Source organism: Python bivittatus, unplaced genomic scaffold, assembly GCF_059951505.1.
Source record: "Python bivittatus isolate LINGU-HERP-01145 unplaced genomic scaffold, Pbiv_v1 ctg000840_np1212, whole genome shotgun sequence".
Lineage (NCBI taxonomy): Eukaryota > Metazoa > Chordata > Lepidosauria > Squamata > Pythonidae > Python > Python bivittatus.
In genome coordinates, this window is record NW_028277113.1 from 16,607,058 (window position 1) to 16,627,547 (window position 20,490).

Consider the following 20,490-nt stretch of genomic DNA (forward strand, 5'->3'; position numbering starts at 1 on the left):
AGGAGAGGCTTCCGTCTAGCCACTCTGCCGTAAAGCCCAGATTGGTGGAGGGCTGCAGTGATGGTGGTTCTTCTGGAACTTTGTCCCATCTCCACACAGGATCTCTGGAGCTCAGTCAGAGTGACCATCGGGTTCTTGGTCACCTCTCTTGCTATGGCTCTTCTCCCCTGATTGCTCAATTTGGCTGGGTGATCAGCTCTTGGAGGAGTCCTGGTTGTGCCAAACTTCTTCCATTTGAGAATTATGGAGGCCATTGTGCTCTTGGGAACCTTCAGTGCAGCAGAATTTTTTTTGTAGCCTTCCCCAGATCTGTGGCTTGCAATAATCCCATGTCTCAGCTCTGCAGACAGTTCCTTTGACCTCATGGCTTTTGCTCTGATACAGTATGCATTGCCAGCTGTGAGGCCTTCCATAGAGGGGTATGTGCCTTTCCAAATCATGTCCAATCAATTTAATTTACCACAGGTGGACTCCAAACAAGGGGTAGAAACAGCTCAGCAAGGATCAAGAGAAATGGGAGGCACCTGAGCTAAATTTCAAGTGTTGTTGCAAAAGGTCTGAATACTTATGCCAATGTGATATTTCAGTTTTTCCTTTTTAATAAATTTACAGACACTTCTAAAATTCTGTTTTCACTTTGTCATTATGGGGTACTGAGTGTAGATTAATGAGAAAAAAAATGAATTTGAACGATTGTAGTATCAGGCTGCAACATAACAAAATTGAAAAAAGTGAAGGGGGTCTGAATACTTTCTGAATGCACTGCATTGCCCTATAATTTTGCAAAATGGAGTACCTTTTGGGTTGTCCTGCCAAAATTGACAATAACTTGCTTGACTGGATAACTTATGCCAAAGACTATGATATGTTGACATAATAGTTGTGTTCAAGTTGAAATATATCATGATTGCATTTTAACACTTTTTAAAAATTAAGACAATCTATGTTATATAGAACATTTCTGAGATGGCATAGTAAGTTGGCTATGATATATATGAATTTCCATGATGTCAAATTTGTTAGTTTTTAAGGAGCTACAAGGCTTCTTATTTATTGACTCATTTTTGACAATCTTAATTTTAGAATAAATTCAGCTGATTAAATAATTGTACCAAAAAGAATGAATAGCAGAATAATATTCCATGCATTCAGATGCTACCATGTGAGGACCAATCACAATGAATAGGTGGGCTGTTTTGAAAAGTTGTAATAATGATGAGCCAGTCGTCTAGATTTAATGGAACATTTTTTATTTAAAAAAATGATAGGTTAAATCATTTAAGATCTGATGGAACTTGTTAGAATTATATTTCAGTCTGTAATTTCATATATTGTTTAAATATTCAGTCCGAAATAATAAAAATTGATAAGGGAAAAAAGGTATAGTTCACATAATGTATATTAAATGTTTATAGTCAAGCCAGTTCAAAGCTTTGAATATATTGTTGGCATGCTTATATGTAAGACTTCAGAATTTAATGGCATAGTTTCCTATATACTTTTTGGATTGTATCCCTGCTCTTTGTCATCAAGATGCTATCTACAAGTTGAATGATATTCTTCCCTTTGCCCTCCTTCCATCTCTAAATTTGCTTTGAAGGATGGGGAGATTTTTTGGAACAGATTGAAGTACAAGTGCAGGGGGGAAGAAAGCAAAAGAAAAATGTGTTGTGTGAATGGAAATCTACTTATGTAACTTTTGATATAGCCTTTTATATCTTAAGAAAAAATCAAAGTATTCAAAGTTGTTTTAATTACTTATGGACAAAATGGAATATTCTTTTTTTGTAATGTTCTGTCCCCTTCCCGGAACAGTTGTGGAAGTATATTGTCACTTTCTGTTCCAGATTTAACATTTCTAGAAATGTACATGTATCCCCAAAATGCTCAGATGACTTGTTCTGAGGAAAAAATGTACATGGTGAACAGCACTATTTCGCATACCCTTATTTTACACGTACAAGGGAGAGCATGATTAAATATTCTCTTCCTCTCTTTCCTAATGATAATAACTTGCAAAACTTAACTACAATTTTAGAATGGCATATTTTAATTAGGACTGGAAAAATGAATTCCACAAATGGAGAAGATAAAACCTTGCTTTACTGAGGGCAACACAGAAATCGGGAAGCAGACATCTGTGGCATAGAGACTGTTGTAGTTTCTGACACAGTGACATAACAAACTCCCAAAGGTCGTGCTCCCAATGTTTTGTTGATCTGTAAATTAAATTTGAAGTAACGCTGCAAAAGTATGTGTGTGGGGCATATTTTCACAAAACCTTACCCTTGTTTTTAATACAGCATCAGAAAAACAACTACTACAGACTTCTTTTTCTTGTGAAGATAGCCTTTTACAATGGCTAGCCAGGTAAGATAATTTGATGGAAATGCGGCTGCATTGTTAGCTAATTTGGGGAAAGTACAACCTTGTCCAGAATTCTTGGCAAATGGCAAGCTTGAACCCAGTACTCCTGGGGAAGGGATGATGGGTTTTTAGCCATATACTTTCCTCAGATAAATTTTTGACAAATTGTTCTCCCCTGCTGTGAAATCCTTAATCACGCCAACTGAAGCAGCTTGGGGACAGAACAGGAAACTTTGCTTTCTGCACTGTTGCACAGTGAGTTCTTGTGGTGGGACTTTCCTATAACACTCACTATTTAGGATGCCTTCATTGGAACTGCTACCATTCATGTAAGTAAAACTTAACGAAAATGTTGAATCTGTATCCCTGAGGTGAGGTTATTGTCTTACTTTGGCTACTGCCTCCTTCCCTTTTCCTTCCCATATAGCTGCCTCTGCTGGCTTCTTTTTTGAATGTGACACTTTTGTCACTTGCATGTTACTGTTGTGAAAACCAGACATGGGTTCCTTCGGCTGTGTTTTAGATTTATTCCAGATAATTGCCTTGAGATACTGGCCAACAGCATATTACAGAAGAGCCCCAAGTCCTTTTCTGTATTTAAAGAAACAGAAAGGGTGACCCGGCTCTGCGTCTTATTCTGCTGTGTGAGTGAATAAGCAGGGTCCTTTTGTAAAAGAAAATCTTAAATGACATGCTCAGTCAGCCTCTAATGGTTAACTTTTTTTTTAAATGAAGGAAGCCGAGGGAGTCAAAATGTTGGCGTGAAAAGCAGTAACTCCGATAGCCAGCTTGACCAAGTCAGGGGAATATGGCTTTTCATACAATCCTTTGGCTCTGTTATTTTTGCCAGGCATTTTCCCCAGAGGCTGCTTTCCCTCATGGGAGGCGGAGGGAGAGATGGGACCCCAGGCTTCTGTCAAGGGAAAGGTGAATATGGGGAAATCACCGAGGTGGTGATCGGGAGAGGGAGGGAGGCATTTAATTGAGATGAAATACTGTATAACTGTTTTTCATTCTAGCAGGATACAGTGGGAAAGGCCAAAAAAGAAAGCCTGCCTCTGTGGTGGAGATCCCCCCACAAAAAACGGAAGAAAAAGAGTAAAGCAAGAGCAGGAAGACCAGATTTTACTAGTATTCCAAGCAGGTGAAGAAATCTTGAAACTGACAAGAAAAAAACTGGCTCTTGTCTGTATATAATACCTAAATCAAGTAGTGAGAAGTTAATCAGAACCAACACATTCAGTTGTCCTCAAATCCTTTTTAAAGCTTTGTGAATTGAAAAACTGCTCATCACATAGCTAAAAAAGCAAAAATAAAAAAGGCAGTTGTACAGAGCTGTTAAATTTACTTAGTAACTTTCAAAGGTTCAGTGGATATGAACTGAAAAAAATGTGAAATGACGTAAGTCAAAAAAGCACTAGGCAATTGCTCCTCAACCATCTGGAGAACTTTTCAGCGTGATGGCTGCATTCGGCCCTATTGGGTGGTTCACTGCTTCTCAGAAGGTTTCTTAATTTTGCCTTCTTGCTGTTACTTAAAATGTAATTTGTCTGTTGGACCTTTTTCTTCGATGCTGAAGGTTTTGCCACATTCTGCATTATATAAACTTCACTTTGGAGAATGCATGCTTAATATTCACAACAGCCTTGCCAATGCTAGAAAGTCAAGAAGCCTATTAATAGCATCACAGTTGGGATCTGAATTAGAAACGAAGGTCATTGCAAGATATTGGCAAGCATAATTTGTTTTCATAAATTCAGCTGTGGGTTTTTTTTTAAATGTCATAGAAACAGAGGGAATCTAGTCTCTAATTAGATTCAAAGTATCCCAAGTTAGTTATTGCATTTTATTTCTATTTGCCAGGATAATTATTAATAAACCTACTTGAAGGTTGTTATTCAGCCTTTAACTGAATGGAGTATGTAGATAGGATGTATGTATTAAATTGGCATTATTTAGTACTAAAGTTTGCTGGCATAATAAGCTACCATGTATGTGTATGTATATGCGTGTGCGTGTTTACTGTTTGGTTCAAAACAACACCAATACTTAACAATACAATGTTTTGGAGAATTGTTTGGTTAATCTGGTCTATAAAATGGAAGTGTTTGTTTTATATGCTTCTATTACTTGATCACCTTGTCTTGCTTTTATTTAACAAAGTCAGAATTGGGAATGTAAAAAACATTTTTGTATTGGATACACAAGTGCTGAATAACTCTCATGAAAAGATATCAAAAGCAGAAGACTTAACAAGCTGATAGCAGTAGAAAGCATCAAACAATTCCAACTGTATAAGTGAAACAAAAATAGGTAGAATTAATAGGTAAATTAAAATGCAGGGAGTTTTTTTTTTTTTAATTTTAAAGGGTGGTTGCATTCAAATTAAATGCATTTCCTGGCTGATTTTGAATAGAACTAGAAAGTTAAGCAAGGTCGAACCTGTTTAATATTTTAATGAGATATCTACCAGAAAATCCCAGGTTGTAGCTAAATTTGAAAGCTGAAAAAATATCCCAGAAGAAGGTAATGGCAAATTATTTTTGTATAATTTTAGAGGACTTCATGGATATATCCATTTATTCACCAGGGCATGACCTCAATTAACAAGTTAAAAGACAAGGAAAGTGTAATTTCATTAAGTGCCCAAGTAGTCCTTAAATTTGTAGTGTCTTAGTTATAATGAAGTAACTGCTGTGAAGCAGGTATAAAAATGATACCTTTTCTCTCACAGATGTTCGTAGTAATACTTAAGATTAAGTGTAGTGAGGAAAGCTGTTTTGAGTTATAGAAAGCACAAGGCCAATTATACAATCCATGAGCTGCTTATTATTGAAATTAGCACTAGCCAAATTAATCTGCACAGGACTAAATGGATTTCTTAGTCTGGCGTTTTAAAAAAAAAAAATGGAGGAATATTGTTCAGACATGACCAGGATATTTTTTCTGTGCATGGTGTTAGTGATGCACCATGTATAAGGACAAACAAGTATTGGCTGGATCAATCCTAGGTAGGTATTCTGAGTTATATTCACTGGAAGGTAATCTAGTGGAGACAGGGTTCTGAGGTTTACACTGCAAGATGATTGATTGTGTTTTTTCTTCTAATTTCTTCCAGGCCAGAATTTGTAAGGCAAGAATTTGTTAGGCCAGAATTTTCCAGGCCTGAGTTTGCAATATTTGTAGGAGAGTTAACTCCTGAAGTGGATGATTTTTTGCTGTATGACTATTTTTTAAAAAAGTATCCATCATGTGTAGACTGTAAAGTGGCCACAGATCTGCTGGGATATTCCAGGTAGCCCGTTACGAATTAAAATGTTTTGTGTGTTTGTGTGTGATACAGATTTTTCAATCTCCCTGCATCAAGACATAAATATTGTGAGCCTTCTCAACATAATTTGATGTCAAAGCAGAGATATTTGAATCAGCATTGTCCTGTATTTTTTTTTCCTGTAATTTTATGTGTTGTCTTGGGATATATGAATGAAGGATAGAGTTTTTATTTTTATATTATATTATATTATATTATATTATATTATATTATATTATATTATATTATATTATTATATATATATATATCTTGCTTAGATCAGTTAATGTTTTAGAAGCTCTCTTTTTAGATCTCTGATACTAATTTTATAACTTAATGCAAAATATATAAGAAAATAGTTTCTTGTGTTTGAAATTCTTCAGCAAATATATTGTGGAAAAGGGCACATGCTAATCAGGATTAAATACAATCTAAATGTTTGTTTTCTTTGTTTATAGCTGATAAGGAATGATCTTCTTTAGTAGAATTGATGTCACTGATGAAAATTTGGGTGCTCTTCAACTCAGAGTTGGGATGACATGCCCTAGTGTGTTTCCTAAATGATATTACTCTAAATAGCAATTAACAATGCTGTGACAACATAATTAATAAAATATTGTGTGCTTTTTTGTCAGTATTACTAAAGCTTGTGTTTTAAAACTCCTCAGGGGTTATGGCTTTGTCAGATTTTCTGATGAAGGTGATATGATGAGAGCACTGCAAGATTGTCAGAATGCACCTGGTCTAGGTGGAAAACGAATCCGATTGACTTTAGGAATTTCTAAAAGGTAGTTGATGAGAAATTAACAATTCTTTTGGGTATCAAATCTCTTATGAACCTGTTGTTTATATCTGATTGCTAAAGGACTTCAATTTTTTTTAAATGTTTCTCAAAATGTTTTGCTTTCCTTTTCTAATAATACAGTTGTTATGAAACAATCATATATAGGCAGGTCAGCTTCCAGTTTTCTTTAAAAAGTGCTGGATTAATGTACTTGTTCCATTTAGGGTTTGGATGTTTAAGTTACTCTACTGCCACTGATTCCCCCTCTTCCTTAATGATATATAAATCTATCTGAATTGCTTTGCTTGCTTATTTTTATTCTGATTGGAGGAAAATAAAAATATAACGTTATTTTTTTTACATACATGTTATATGTATTGAGTTTTCAAACTATTATTTCCCTTTTAAATTCACACAAGATAATTTTAGGATTATTACCCTTTTACATTTAAGAAACAATTTATAGCTAAACGAAATATAAAAACCTTTTTGTCCCCAAAATTCAATGAATACTTTTCATTTAAGAAAAATATAGCATATAACCAAGGTTCCAAAACTGTGCTGCTGCACCCCAGGGCACCACAGCAAAATCACAAGGGCATGGCGGGATATTTTACTACATAATAAACAGAATTGTTAGTTTGCTGTAGCATCCCAGGGTGCTGTGATACATAGTTTGGAAACCTCTAGAGGTACTGTGAACCGAGAAATTTGGGAACCTCTCTCGTATAATGATTTTTCACAATGTATTCTCTTAAATATATAATTTTATTTGCACAGTAGAATGGTTTTGCTATATGTGTCCAAGCAAAGGTAACTTGGCTGAAAGTAAATGGAAACAGAAGAAATACATAAGAGAGAATAGGACTTTTGTCATTTGAAATGACAGTAGTGTTATCCATGGGAGCTGTTTCTAAGAAGTTTGGATTTTCAATGTTTTTACTAGACTTTTCCTATCCTATTCAGTTTTAAACAGTGCTCTTAAGAAATTCTAACTTAAGCTTTTCCCCTTGTGTTTTAGACTGAAAGCAGAATTTCAGAGGTACCAGCCCTATAGTTATAATGACTATTACCAAGACTATCAAAACTATTACCGCCAGTACAATTATGATAGAAATGAGCGCTATGAACGCTTTGATCGCTATGACCGTTTTGACCGTTTTGATCGAGGCAGCCGCTTTGGTGATCGTTTTCCTGAACGTTACCCTGAGCATTTTGGTGATCGTTTTCCTGAACGTTATGTTGAGCGATTTGGTTCTCGTTTTGGTGAACGCTATGACTATCCTGAGTATGGAGAGTATCCTGAATATGCAGATTATAATGCTGACTATAGTGATTATAATTATAGTTATGCATCTTATGAAAGGATGCAGCCTGGAAATATGGGACAACAAGCAATGAATCCAGCTGTATTTCAGGTATTCACATAAATCAAATTAGACTCAGTTTTTCCTAGGGCTACCTTCATGACCCTTTGCCTTCCAGAGCTGTTGAAGTTCAACTCTCATAATTCCCAGTTGCACTACCTGAAGATTACAAGTTTTGAAGTTGAATATTTCTGGAAGCACCAGGTTCAGAAGTATTTTTTTTTAATGTTTTAAATGTGTTGGCTGCTTTTCAGTGCTTTTCTTAAACTGCAGTAACTTAATATTTAAAATGGAGGCACTGAAAAGGCATCCTGAATAAATAGTTCTTAGGTCTGTATTTCTATCACATGTTTTAATTTCAGATAGTGATGTCTATTTCTTCACAAAAAGGGTGTTTTGCCTATTCATGTAACTGTTATAATGGGTACAAACAGCTACAAAACATTAGAAGACAAATTGACAAAACTCAAAGATAAGCTCTTTGTAAATATTTGTTTGTTTGTTTGTTTATCAAATTTATATAGCCAACCATCTCACAAGAAGTGACTCTAGGCGGTGTACAACAATGAAAATAAGTAAAACACTGCTCAACTCTTCCCCTCATCCAGGCAAAACACTTCCTATACCATTCTTCCTCTCCACACAACACATAAACCATTCTAAAACCCGCTGAACCCTCCAGAAGGCAACATACATAATACTGTTGCTTCTTCACTCTTTGAAACTTTTTCTAATCTTCCTGAATGCACCCTGTTTCTCTGCTAGTTCTCCTAAAGGTCCTTGAGGTGGTGCTTCAGTTTTTGAGCATGTCAGCTTCCCTGACTCTCCCTTTTTTAATTAATTCTTTTGAAAAATCAGGAGAGATCAAGATAAGGAAACTTGGCAGAAGTCAAAGGGAGCGTCTAAACTCTGTTTAGAATTCAAGATTTAATTCCACATTTGTGAAAATTTCTTCCAATATTATTTTTATAGCAAGATTACAAAAAATAAACAGTACAAAAATACAAAACTAAATTAAGGAAACACAAAATACTAAAGGCAATTAAAAAAAAACTAAACAAAACCAAGAAATAGAAGAGAACCCCCCCATAACAATATAAAACATCTAAAATGTATGTATTAAACATATAGAAATAGCTGGTTTACAAAAAATATCTTATAATGCTATATTGTTACCAAGTAGAAAGAGTACAAACATTACCTAAGAATGCTACTCTATTGTGAAATGTCATAAAATCTATATCAAAGGAGAACATATTCCTTCATTTTCTGGTTAGCTGAAAATGATGCCGTTTCCAAATTGGATAAATTACACATTTCTAGAATTCAGTCCTTACTATTTGGACTAGTATCACTTTTCTAATTTCTTAGAATAATCTTTTTAGCAATGCCCCATGCCCAATACAACCATAATTTTCCAAAGACAGTCAGATTCCAAATTATATTTTGCAATATAATTCAGCATCATCTTAACAGCTGTATCGTTTAGGGATTTCCACATGAATCTATTTGTGTACATTGAAATGCTATTCCAAAAAGATACCAACAGCTCACAAAACAAGATCATAGAGTCAGTTATCCTTAAAAATTTTACATCTGCAACAAAGAAAATCCAGTGTCCATCCTTTTTAAGTACATTCTTCAGGGAATCCAGTAAATTTTACAATTTTTTGATGAATCAGTTTTAGTTTCAAATCCATCAGTATCACTTTAACATTTTTAAGCACTTGCAAGTATTAATGTGCCATTACTGGAGATTTAGTCCATGATTAATAAGGCTCATTAGTATCCACTTTAAAAATGTTAATTTTTGGACTCCTTGGTTCACAATAGTTACAGTATTTTCAAGATCAGCATACTTTGATGGCCCAATATGGGGCAAATGCCTTGGCTACTTCAAAGGTGCCTGAGGTGCTTTCTTATCTCATGGTATCTACAGTGGAACTTACACCCACAACATATTGTTACAAGTCCAAATTGTCTCTTGAGTATTTTCCCCTCCCCCCATCCAAATATCTGGGAGGTAATTCACTGTAACATTTTTTATTAATTGTTGCCTTAATGTTGGTCTATTGCTAAGTATGATCTGGAGTTTTTTTGTTTAAAGCAAGCTATGCCAGGTTTTTAAAATAAGTTGGATCCATAATCTCTGCCTCAGAATTGGCTTTTTAAGAAGTTATTCAGAGTTCTTTTTTATCTACACCCTGGTCCATACATACAGGGAAGCCAGGATCAGTGGAAAATAAAACTGAAAAGTGAAGTGCTTCTGAAATGTAGGAGGCAAGAAGAGCATGCAAGTCAAGAGTCATGTGCATATATGTATAAATGCCCCCCCCACTGTATTGAAAGAGTGTAAATGAATATGTATGTGACTTCAGTTTTTTTCTCTTCACTATGAAAAGTAAAAATTATTTTTAAAGAAATGATAAATGTTTCTTTTTTTTAGGATACTTCTGGTATGGTTATAAATGATGATCTAATAACAGAAGGTAAGTTGATATTAATAGTATTTCCATATAGAATTAGATCCTCAACTATTATCTCTGACTAGTTTTCTGAAAAAGTAGTAATCTCTCAAGAATATTTCTGAAATACTGTTTTATAGAGTAGCTGTATGCTTGATTTGAAATTAGCTGCATTATATTCAGTGGGATAGACACATCAAAAATTAGTCTATCTGATTGCAGCCTTTAGTAGTTGAATCTTGTTTGATAACATTAAAATTAGCATGGGGGTTGGGCAGATATTGTAGGTTGCCACATGCCCATGCTAAGCATAAAGTTACTTGGTTTCACCAGTGTTTTATGTGAATTTAGCTATTTTAAAATGTAAACTATATTTTATACTTTGTAAGTCATAGATAATTGTTTATGTTGTATAAGCCTACTTATTTCAGTAAAATACAGATAATTGAACCATGGCTTAATGCAGTATATAAAACCAGTTTTCTCCTGAAATGGGCCAGCCTGAACATTACTGGGTAATTTGTGCTTATAGGTAGTCCTCACTTAATGTCTACTTGTTCAGCGACTGTTCAAAATTACAACAGCACTGAATGAGGGGGACATAAGATGGGTCCTTGTAGTTGTAGCCATCACAGTGCCCCTGCTGTCACGTGATCGCAATTTGGGCACTTGGCAACCAGCTCAGAATTACGATGTCACAGTGTCCCATGGTCACATGATTGCCATTTGCGATCTTCACTGCTGGCAGGAGGTTGCACATGGTGATCATGTGATTGCAGAACACCGTGACCACTGGGATTCGCCTAATGACCGCAACTGGGACTGCAGGAACTGCCATTATAAGTCGGCATGGTCACATGTCATCATGCCTTTCAACCGCATCACTTAGCAACAGAGTTCCTGGTCCCAATTATTGTTTGTAAGCAAGGACTACCTGTATTATTACAAGACATTCTTTACTTCTTATTAATGAACTACAGTTAATAGAACTATTAACAATTAAGGATATACAAACAGGGTGCCTTGTTATTTTCTCCTTGAATGTTCTCTGCTTGTTCTAGGATGGGCCAATCTGGGTGTTCTTTGTTGGTTCATGTGTTTCTGGAACAAGAAGTGGTTTGTGGTATTCTGGGTGCTGTCTCAGGCATTACACTTCCAAAAACTCATGAACCATCCTCAGTTGCATGGATTAACACATTATGAAGGAAAAACTTAAATGTTCCAGAGGAACTAGTTCATTTTGCACATTAAAAAATATTATACAGATACATTTCATTTCCCATTAGCTACATAATTTGTTTTACAATTCACTTTTCCAAGTGTAAGATTCATCATCCTATATAACAGTGACAGTGGTCCGAGTAACGTTGCAAAAAGTCCATTAAGGGCTGTGAAAAAAATTAAATAGTAATATAGTATAAAGCAAATATTTTTTGACATTTGAACTGCAGCAGGGAAGGTGGCTACTGTATTGGTTATAGTCCCCCTTTTTAATCTTTTCTGTTAAGTATGTGCATGCCAAATCTCCTCCAAATCAAGCGGGGGGAGGCAGTCTGAGATTTCTGGAAGTAAGTCTTCTGAACTGGAAGCAGTCTTGGATGATATAAGCCAATTTCAGGGCTGAACCAGCCCAGAAGAACCTTGAACTACTAGAGATTTATTTCTGGGAACTACTGAAATACCCTCTGGAAGTGTATGATTTAGAAGGAAATGGAAAGTTCAGTTCCTGGATCAACAAGTTTTGGATATCCTTAGATGATTACCAATAGGATAAGAATCTGTTGCAGCTCAAGCTAGTTACAAATCAATTTAGATCAGAATCTTTTCAGGGCACAAGAACTATTTTCAGATTTCTGATTCTTTTCTGCATAATCTCAAAATTAAAAATGTTATTGAATATATTTATTGTTTTCAGTGGAGGTAGCCACATTAGTCTTTAGCAACAAAAACCTTACGGTGCCTTAAAGAGTAAGTAATGCATTGTTCATGAAAGGTTAAGTGATAATAAATTTGTTAGTGTTTAAAATGCCCCAGATTTCTTTGTTAAATATAGTCAATATTTTTTGGTACTTAAAATGGAACAAAAAGAACTTGGCAATTTTCAACTGATTTCGACTACAATTCTCATAATTCCTGGCCATGTTCACTAGGTTGATATGGGTTGTGGCCTGTAACATCTGAAGGGCATCAGATTGTTTATTTTATAATTAAAGGTTTTCCTCAGTGCAGCAGTAGTTCTGCCAGGGGTTTGCTTACTGACTTTTGTTTGCTTGAACAGATCCACAACTCAACATAGATGTTCATAGAATGAACAGAGAATTTATGGTGAGGAGTGAAGAACTCTTTGACACACTTATGAGCTGTCATTGGCAACCTCTGGATACAGTCACCTCTGAGATCCCTACTGCTTACTAAAAGTGTCTTATGTTAACACCATAGCATGACTATTTTGACCAAGGTGCTAAATTGACATTTCTTCTACATTACTTTAGATCCTAAATTTTAAAGCACAGTGTTGGATTATTATTATTTTTTGCAATGCTTTGATGGCCTTTGTAATTTTGTTCATCAGTATCTTGAAATCATGTAAATATTCTGGAAATGTAAAGAGTTAAATATGGACTTGCTTATGTAAATAATAAAACTTTGTTTCTGCAAACATGCTGGTAGAAACTTACTCTTTTATCATAAAGTATGTGCCTGCTTAGTATTCAATACTTAGGTCCTCAGTGGTATACTAACCTTGTTCATCTCTAGTGGAGATGGAATCGAATTAGGTGGACTTTTGGTTTCATCTGGCAAGACAATATATAAGAACATAAAGTCCATGTATTTATAGGTATTTGATGTCTTGCTATGATCATTTTATTAAAATACTCATTTTAAGAGCAAGTAAGTGTTTGAGAATGGATTCTTGGGTTATACTTTCACAGTAGTTGCAGAAATGACAATTTTTTCTTTTTTTTTTTTACAAATAGCTTCAGCATGCACATTACAATTTTAATAGTGAACCTAATAATAGTGAATAGTATAGTAATCCTTGGGAGTAAACCTTGCATTTTTGCTGATGATATAACTATGATACTTCATCCAAAAATTTAAGTTGTCTTGTATATAACTAACATCAAGTATGAAATTTTACCTGGATCTGCTGAAGACCCATTTTTTATTTATAAATAACAACGCATAGTGCAATATGTTCTTTGGTTCCATGTGAACTTATGATTGCAATTGTGTATTCGTAACAAAGAGATTTAACTTCAGGTCTTCAGGGTTCTTGTGGGATAAATAGAAGAGGGAATGCCATATATTATGTTCGGCTGCTGGAAGAAAGACAAGATACAAATCAAACAGCACCAATCTCTAACTCAGTGTTTCTCAACCTTAGCAACTTTAAGATGAGTGGACTTCAACTCCCAGAATTCGTCAGACAGAATGGGGAATTCTGGGAGTTGGAAGTCCTCTCCTCTTAAAGTTGCTAAGGTTGAGAAACACTGCTCTAAGTATTTACCTGTTGTTGATGGTATCACTTTGCTGACCACCTTACCTAATGTTGAAAAATCTAAGGGTTATATTTGGTTAGTACTTGTATGGGACCACCAGGAATGCCCAGAATTGTAGACTAGACTCAGAAGCTATTCTGAAAAACGTCTGGAACATGAAATTTTGTTTAGTATAAATTGCAAATAAAACTCCATGTCCATGTAGTTACTAGGAGCTGAGCTGAAGGAGTCTTTACCTACATAAATACATACAGAATTGGTCTTAGATAACAGGGTATTACTTCCAGGTGAGTGTGAATAGAAATGTAGATTAAATGATTAAGTAAAGCAGCCCACGGCAGTGACAGGAAGTCTGTGAATCCTTTAGATCTGTTTGTGCAGTATTGTGAACTACAATGTGATCTAAATTTCATCTAAGTCCTGTTAATAGATTTTAAAAATTCTGGTTAAATACCCAAAACAATGGATGATGTCAGGGCTTTATTGAATACATCAAACCAACATTAATTGTCTTTGTTAGAAAACTTATGTGAGGCCTACGATGATCAGTTATCTTAAGGGGGGAGAGAGCCATTTCTCACATCATCATGAGCAAACAACTTGATAATCAGTTGGGTAGAAGCTGGCATCCAAGAGAGTGGCTTTTATTATCATTAACATATAAGCAGGAGAAGACTCAGGAATTTGAACCCTAACTTCACTATAAATAGAACTTGCATTTGATACACAGCAGTTGCTAGAATCTTCTAATGGCTAATGAAGCTATTCCACAATAAACCCATGTATTAGGAACTCTTGTACACTTGAAGGCCATTTATGTTTCCAGCCAAGCTGAGGAAAGCATGAAAATGGGGGTCAGTTGAGTTAGTCCAAACAAGATGACAAATCAGCTGTACGTTTGAGGGCCCTCCCCAGTAAGAACATTTTTATTTATTCTATTTATATATTTTTATTTATTTGATTTATATTGATTCCCAATGCCGGTTATCAGTTCTTTGCAACACAGATCTGTGAAAGTAAATCATGTCACTAACGAGAGATATCTGTGGATCTCAGAAAAAGGTTCGCTGATGGTCATGAGGCTGGAAAAGTCTATAAATTATTGTAAAAAACCTAACCCTCAAACAAACTGTAGAAATAGGGAAAACTTACATTAGAAAACATACATTATTGTAACTCTTCCCAAGAGTGGTCATTTGACAAAATCATCCCAAGAACAAGACATGCAATCCCCTGGGAGGTGGCATCCCAGGGTGAAAGCAAAAGATCTGCAGGCCACTCTTGCATTCTCTGATGTCAGTGTTCATAAGTATACAATAAGAAAACCTGAAAGAGAGTAGTGGGCATGGAGAGGTGCTAAGAAGGAAGCCACTCAACAATAGAAAGCACATTGCTGCCTATGGTCTGAACGATCCAGCAGGCTGTTGGAATGAGCTCTGTGAACAAATGGGGCAAAAATGAAACTTCTTGGTTTTAATGAGATGTGTTATGTTTGGAGAAAAAGTGCATTCCAACAAAAGAGATATCTACATGAAGTATGGCAGTGGGAGTACATGGACTGGGGCTGCTTTGCATCCTCAGGTCCTAGATGACTTACAGTGGGGCAAAAAAGTTTTTAGTGAGCCACCAATTGTGCAAGTTCTCCCATTTAAAAAGATGAGAGAGGCCTGTAATTTTCATCATAGGTATACCTCAACTATGAGAGACAAAATGGGAAAAATCCAGAAAATCACATTGTCTGATTTGTAAAGAATTTATTTGCAAATCATGGTGGAAAATAAGTATTTGGTCAATATCAAAAGTTCATCTCAATACTTTGTTATATATCCTTTGTTGGCAATGACAGAGGTCAAACGTTTCCTGTAAGTCTTCACAAGGTTTTCACACACTGTTGCTGGTATTTTGGCCCATTCCTCCATGCAGATCTCCTCTAGAGCAGGGATGTTTTGGGGCTGTCGCTGGGCAACACGGACTTTCAACTCCCTCCAAAGGTTTTCCATGGGGTTGAGATCTGGAGACTGGCTAGGCCACTCCAGGACCTTGAAATGCTTCTTACGAAGCCACTCCTTTGTTGCCCGGGCGGTGTGTTTGGGATCACTGTCATGCTGAAAGACCCAGCCACGTTTCATCTTCAATGCCCTTGCTGATGGAAGGAGGTGTTCACTCAAAATCTCACGATACATGGCCCCATTCATTCTTTCCTTTACACGGATCAGTTATCCTGGTCCCTTTGCAGAAAAAGAGCCCCAAAGCATGATGTTTCCACCCCCATGCTTCACAGTAGGTATGGTGTTCTTTGGATGCAACTCAGCATTCTCTCTCCTCCAAACATGATGAGTTGAGTTTAGACCAAAACGTTCTACTTTGGTTTCATCTGACCATATGACATTCTCCCAGTCCTCTTCTGGATCATCCAAATGCTCTCTAGCAAACTTCAGACGGGCCCGGACATGTACTGGCTTAAGCAGGGGGACACATCTGGCACTGCAGGATTTGAGTCCCTGGTGGCATAGTGTGTTACTGATGGTAGCCTTTGTTACTTTGGTCCCAGCTCTCTGCAGGTCATTCACTAGGTCCCCCCGTGTGGTTCTGGGATTTTTGCTCACCATTCTTGTGATCATTTTGACCCCACAGGGTGAGATCTTGCATGGAGCCCCAGATCGAGGGAGATTATCAGTGGTCTTGTATGTCTTCCATTTTCTAATTATTGCTCCCACAGTTGATTTCTTCACACCAAGCTGCTTGCCTATTGCAGATTCAGTCTTCCCAGCCTGGTGCAGGTCTACAATTTTGTTTCTGGTGTCCTTCAACAGCTCTTTGGTCTTGGCCATAGTGGAGTTTGGAGTGTGACTGTTTGAGGTTGTGGACAAGTGTCTTTTATACTGATAACAAGGTCAAACAGGTGCCATTACTACAGGTAAGGAGTGGAGGACAGAGGAGCCTCTTAAAGAAGTAGTTACAGGTCTGTGAGAGCCAGACATCTTGCTTGTTTGTAGATGACCAAATACTTATTTTCCACCATGATCTGCAAATAAATTCTTTAAAAATCAGACAATGTGATTTTCTGGATTTTTTTTCTCATTTTGTCTCTCATAGTTGAGGTATACCTATGATGAAAATTACAGGCCTCTCTCATCTTTTTAAGTGGGAGAACTTGCACAATTGGTGGCTGACTAAATACTTTTTTGCCCCACTGTATAATCACTGAGGGAACAATGAATTTTGGATTGTACAGACTGGCAAATTTACAGGAAAATGTTATCCAGCCATTTAAAGGAGTTTAACTGATGGAGGCAGATTAAAGGTATGTAGGTCATGTGGCACAACCATTATTCTAAATACACAACTACAGAATAGCTGAACCAGAAGAAATGTTGCATGCTTGGAATGGCTGTGCCAAAGTCCTGATTTTAACCCATGTGGCATGACTTGAAGTAAGCAATAGATGCAAGGCAGTCCAAAAATATCAATGAATTGAAGTGGTTATATAAATAGGAATTGCCCAAAATATCTCCAAGCCTATGTGCAGGGTTGATCAACTAATGAAGAAACTTTTGACTGAAATTATCTCTTACTTTTCCCAAAAAAGAATGTTGACTCTATGTGTTCAATAAAGCCATGATACAGTGCACTATTTTGGATGATGTTTGTCTACCCAGAATTTCTGTATTAATTTATAGAACTTTTATGAACCTCCGATCATATTACAGACCACAATACTACAGAATTATGGCTAGTTCTAAAGGGTTCATAAAATCCCTAATTGTGGTTCTGTTGTTAATATGTAATACGTATTACCTCCAGGACATATTAGATTGCTAGACCATCCCTCCAAATATATCTTTTTCAGTAATATAACAATTTCACTAGTAAATGTGCCAAGATTGTTGTGATCATAATATTGGAAGAAATCAATGGAACTTGAAAGCTCTTAGATAAAGATATTTCTCTTTCTTCAGAATTTTAGATATTTGTCTTTCTTCATACTTTCTTAGATAAAGATATCACTTTCTAAGCAATTCTTCCAATAGAAGGTTGGGGTGTGCACAAACAGAAATGTTTTATTCTGAATTCAGTCCAAAGCATTGTGACTCCAAGTGCTCGGGTTTTGACTGAAACAGGATTCCAGAGTGTTTTTACAGGGCAAATGGGACAAGGCTGATGCCTCTAATTTCCTTTCCTGCCCTCCATGGCTTATGGGCCAGCCTACCTGCTCCACCACATTCCCTCCCTTTGTACCTCCCTCTCCTGTGGCCACTCATGTCCCTATAGGGTTTATCTACTGATTGGCCTGTCCATCCCTATCTTCCCAGCTTCTTCCTTCTGTTGTTGCTCCCACCGCTGTTTTTCAGACCTGGCCTATCCCCATAGTTTAAACCAACCAGTTTGGTCCGATTCTTGCGAATCAGAAGTTAAATTCTTCCTCGGAAGAGAGACGGAGGTGCAGCAGGCTCAGGTTTAGCAGTAGGCCGCTTGCCTCAGGAACAAGACCAGTCTAGCACACCTGCCAAGCTGGAGAAAAAGGAGGAACCGGGGAAGAACTGGTTGTTGCCTATTTTAGGTAACACTTCTGTGCTTATGTGCGCACAAACCCTTCAACGTTGGCTGATGTGGGTCTTCCGGGCTGTGTTGCCGTGTTCTTGAAGTTTTGTTTCCTAACGTTTCGCCAGCACCTCGCCAGCACCTGTGACCGGCATCTTCAGAGTGCAGGAGCACAGACAGGAGCAGAGCAGAGTGCAGGAGCAGACAGGAGCAGAGTGCAGGGGCACAGAGAGAACTGCTCCTGTCTGTGCTCCTGCACTCTGAAGATGCCGGTCACAGGTGCTGGCGAAACGTTAGGAAACAAAACTTCAAGAACACGGCCACACAGCCCGGAAGACCCACACCAGCCATCGTATGCCGGCCGTGAAAGCCTTCGACAATACCTTCAACGTTGGCTTTTTCCCGCTCTTACCTCCGCAACAATCGCTGCCCGGAATACTGTAATGCCTTTCAGCCCGAACCCAAAGCAAAACAACCCCATTTCATTTCCATGTACCTATTAAAAACACGTAAACACCCAGGCACAGACCAGCCGTTCTGTGCAAAGAACCGTCCGTGGAAGGAGCCATTTGCCCGTCTCTGAAACAAAACAAAACAAAACAAGGATCTTCAAGCTACATAAGTTCATACCACACTAGTAAATGCCTTGCTGACTCCTGTCACCGCAATCAAGGGCATTTAGATAAGCGATCCCTCAGTTTTCACTACTAGGTAGGCAAACCGGTAGAATAATAAAGATCTTCAGTCTCGAATAAAACGTATTGGACAGATAGTTTCAAAGAGGACCGATTATCTCTTCAGCGTTAGGGCCTCTACTCCAAAGAATAGCGGCACAGGAGATCTTTACAAGGCTTATGAAGAAATAAAAACTGTTCTGTAATTGTCTCAGTTTCAGAATATTGAGCGCCAACCTCTGTTAGAGAGCGTATCGCGAGATTATGTCACTGGCGCCTAGTGCGTCATTGGTAATCGAACTCAGGTTAATAACCGTGTTTCTGCGCAGCCTCCCCCGAAAACTACATTTCCCATTAAAGCTTGGAGATCAACGCGGAGTGCCTAGATAAATGCAGCAGACGGGTCGCGGCTTGGTGACGAAAAACTGTACGGGCGTGTGCCCTCTGGTTGGTTGGGAAAGAAGGAAGGAGGGGGAATCTCGAAAGAGCTAGACGGTGACGGGGGAAAGGGAGGAGAAAGTGGGGCGGTAGGGACGGATTCGGCGCGCGCGCGCGCCAGCCAAACCTAGAGGGAGGCATCCCGTGAGGGCGCGAGGCCGGCTGCGCGGTGCGAGGCATCGCCATAGAGACAGTGACAGCACAGAACGGGATTGGGGGCGAGAGGAAGAGGAGGAGGGGGGGAAGTGAGAGGGGAGCGCGCGCGGCGGGGGCCGGGTCGGGCCGGGCCAGGCCGGGCCTTGCCTCTGTTTGCGCCGCGCGCCAAGGGTGGGTGGGAGACTTGAATAGGTACCAACATGGATTCAGGGGAAAGCGGAGGCGGCGGGGGCGGCGGGAAGATGCGGACGCGACGATACCATCTGGCAGCGGCCTCCTCGAAGCCTTATCCAAGAAACAAGCAGGTGAGAGGCCGCGCGGGAGAATGGAATCCGTGGGGACGGCGGTGTGGGGGAAGGAGGGAGAGGAAGCGACCGCCAGCCCCCGGAACTGCCGGGGAGACTCACTCACGCGCCTTCCCCCGCCCAGGGGAAGTCGCCGTTGTCGGCCTGAGCAGGAGCCAGGCCACGTTCTGGCCGGACGGGCTGCGAGCGCCGGCAGGAATGAGCTTTTTCCTCCCTCAGCGGGAGGACGGGGAGAAAAAGCCTCGAGCGAGCGCGCGCGTGTGGGAGAGAGAGATCGTGAAGGAAGCAATAATTGCTACTAATACTACGTATTGCTGTACACCTTAAAGCCAGGGAATGGGGAGGACTGCGGGAAAGGGATTCCTGTCCTCTTGGAGGCAGCATCATGGTTATGGGATAGCTAGAGAGAGAGAGAGAGGTTTCCTCAGAATCACTTTTTCTCGCTTTTGTGCGGATTTGACCTGTTTTTAGAGACGCTCGAAACTAGCATTATTTCCCCTTCCCACTTTTTTTGTTTTTGCAAAATCCTTTCCTGCACGTGGCATAGGGCAAAAACATGTGCGTTGGTACACAGTGTCG

The 20,490-nt window shown here is 38.4% G+C and overlaps 2 protein-coding genes across 14 annotated transcripts in view; both read left to right on the plus strand.

Annotated features, from left to right (window-relative positions):
• Positions 1 to 12,952, plus strand: part of LOC103067289 (tRNA selenocysteine 1-associated protein 1) — an 18,255-nt gene extending 5,303 nt beyond the window's left edge. Inside the window, exons 3-10 of one of the 10 annotated variants that reach the window (XM_088131030.1) lie at positions 2,304 to 2,370; positions 3,103 to 3,294; positions 3,387 to 3,511; positions 5,486 to 5,662; positions 6,346 to 6,465; positions 7,483 to 7,879; positions 10,275 to 10,317; positions 12,572 to 12,952. In XM_088131030.1, coding sequence (XP_087987156.1) covers positions 3,265 to 3,294; positions 3,387 to 3,511; positions 5,486 to 5,662; positions 6,346 to 6,465; positions 7,483 to 7,879; positions 10,275 to 10,317; positions 12,572 to 12,708 — 1,029 coding nt within the window. In that variant the 5' untranslated portion in view covers positions 2,304 to 2,370; positions 3,103 to 3,264 and the 3' untranslated portion in view covers positions 12,709 to 12,952. Of the gene's footprint in view, positions 1 to 2,303; positions 3,295 to 3,386; positions 3,512 to 5,485; positions 5,663 to 6,345; positions 6,466 to 7,482; positions 7,880 to 10,274; positions 10,318 to 12,571 lie in introns of those variants that run through there. The other 9 variants (XM_088131027.1, XM_088131032.1, XM_025173072.2 and 6 more) reach the window with 9 other exon arrangements.
• A 6,353-nt stretch (positions 12,953 to 19,305) lies between these two features.
• The window catches only part of NUP153 (nucleoporin 153), a 54,277-nt gene continuing 53,092 nt past the window's right edge, over positions 19,306 to 20,490 (plus strand). For 2 of the 4 annotated variants that reach the window (XM_088130577.1, XM_088130578.1), the window contains exon 1: positions 19,728 to 19,911. In XM_088130577.1, coding sequence (XP_087986703.1) covers positions 19,807 to 19,911 — 105 coding nt within the window. In that variant the 5' untranslated portion in view covers positions 19,728 to 19,806. Of the gene's footprint in view, positions 19,440 to 19,727; positions 19,912 to 20,490 lie in introns of those variants that run through there. The other 2 variants (XM_088130576.1, XM_025173115.2) reach the window with 2 other exon arrangements.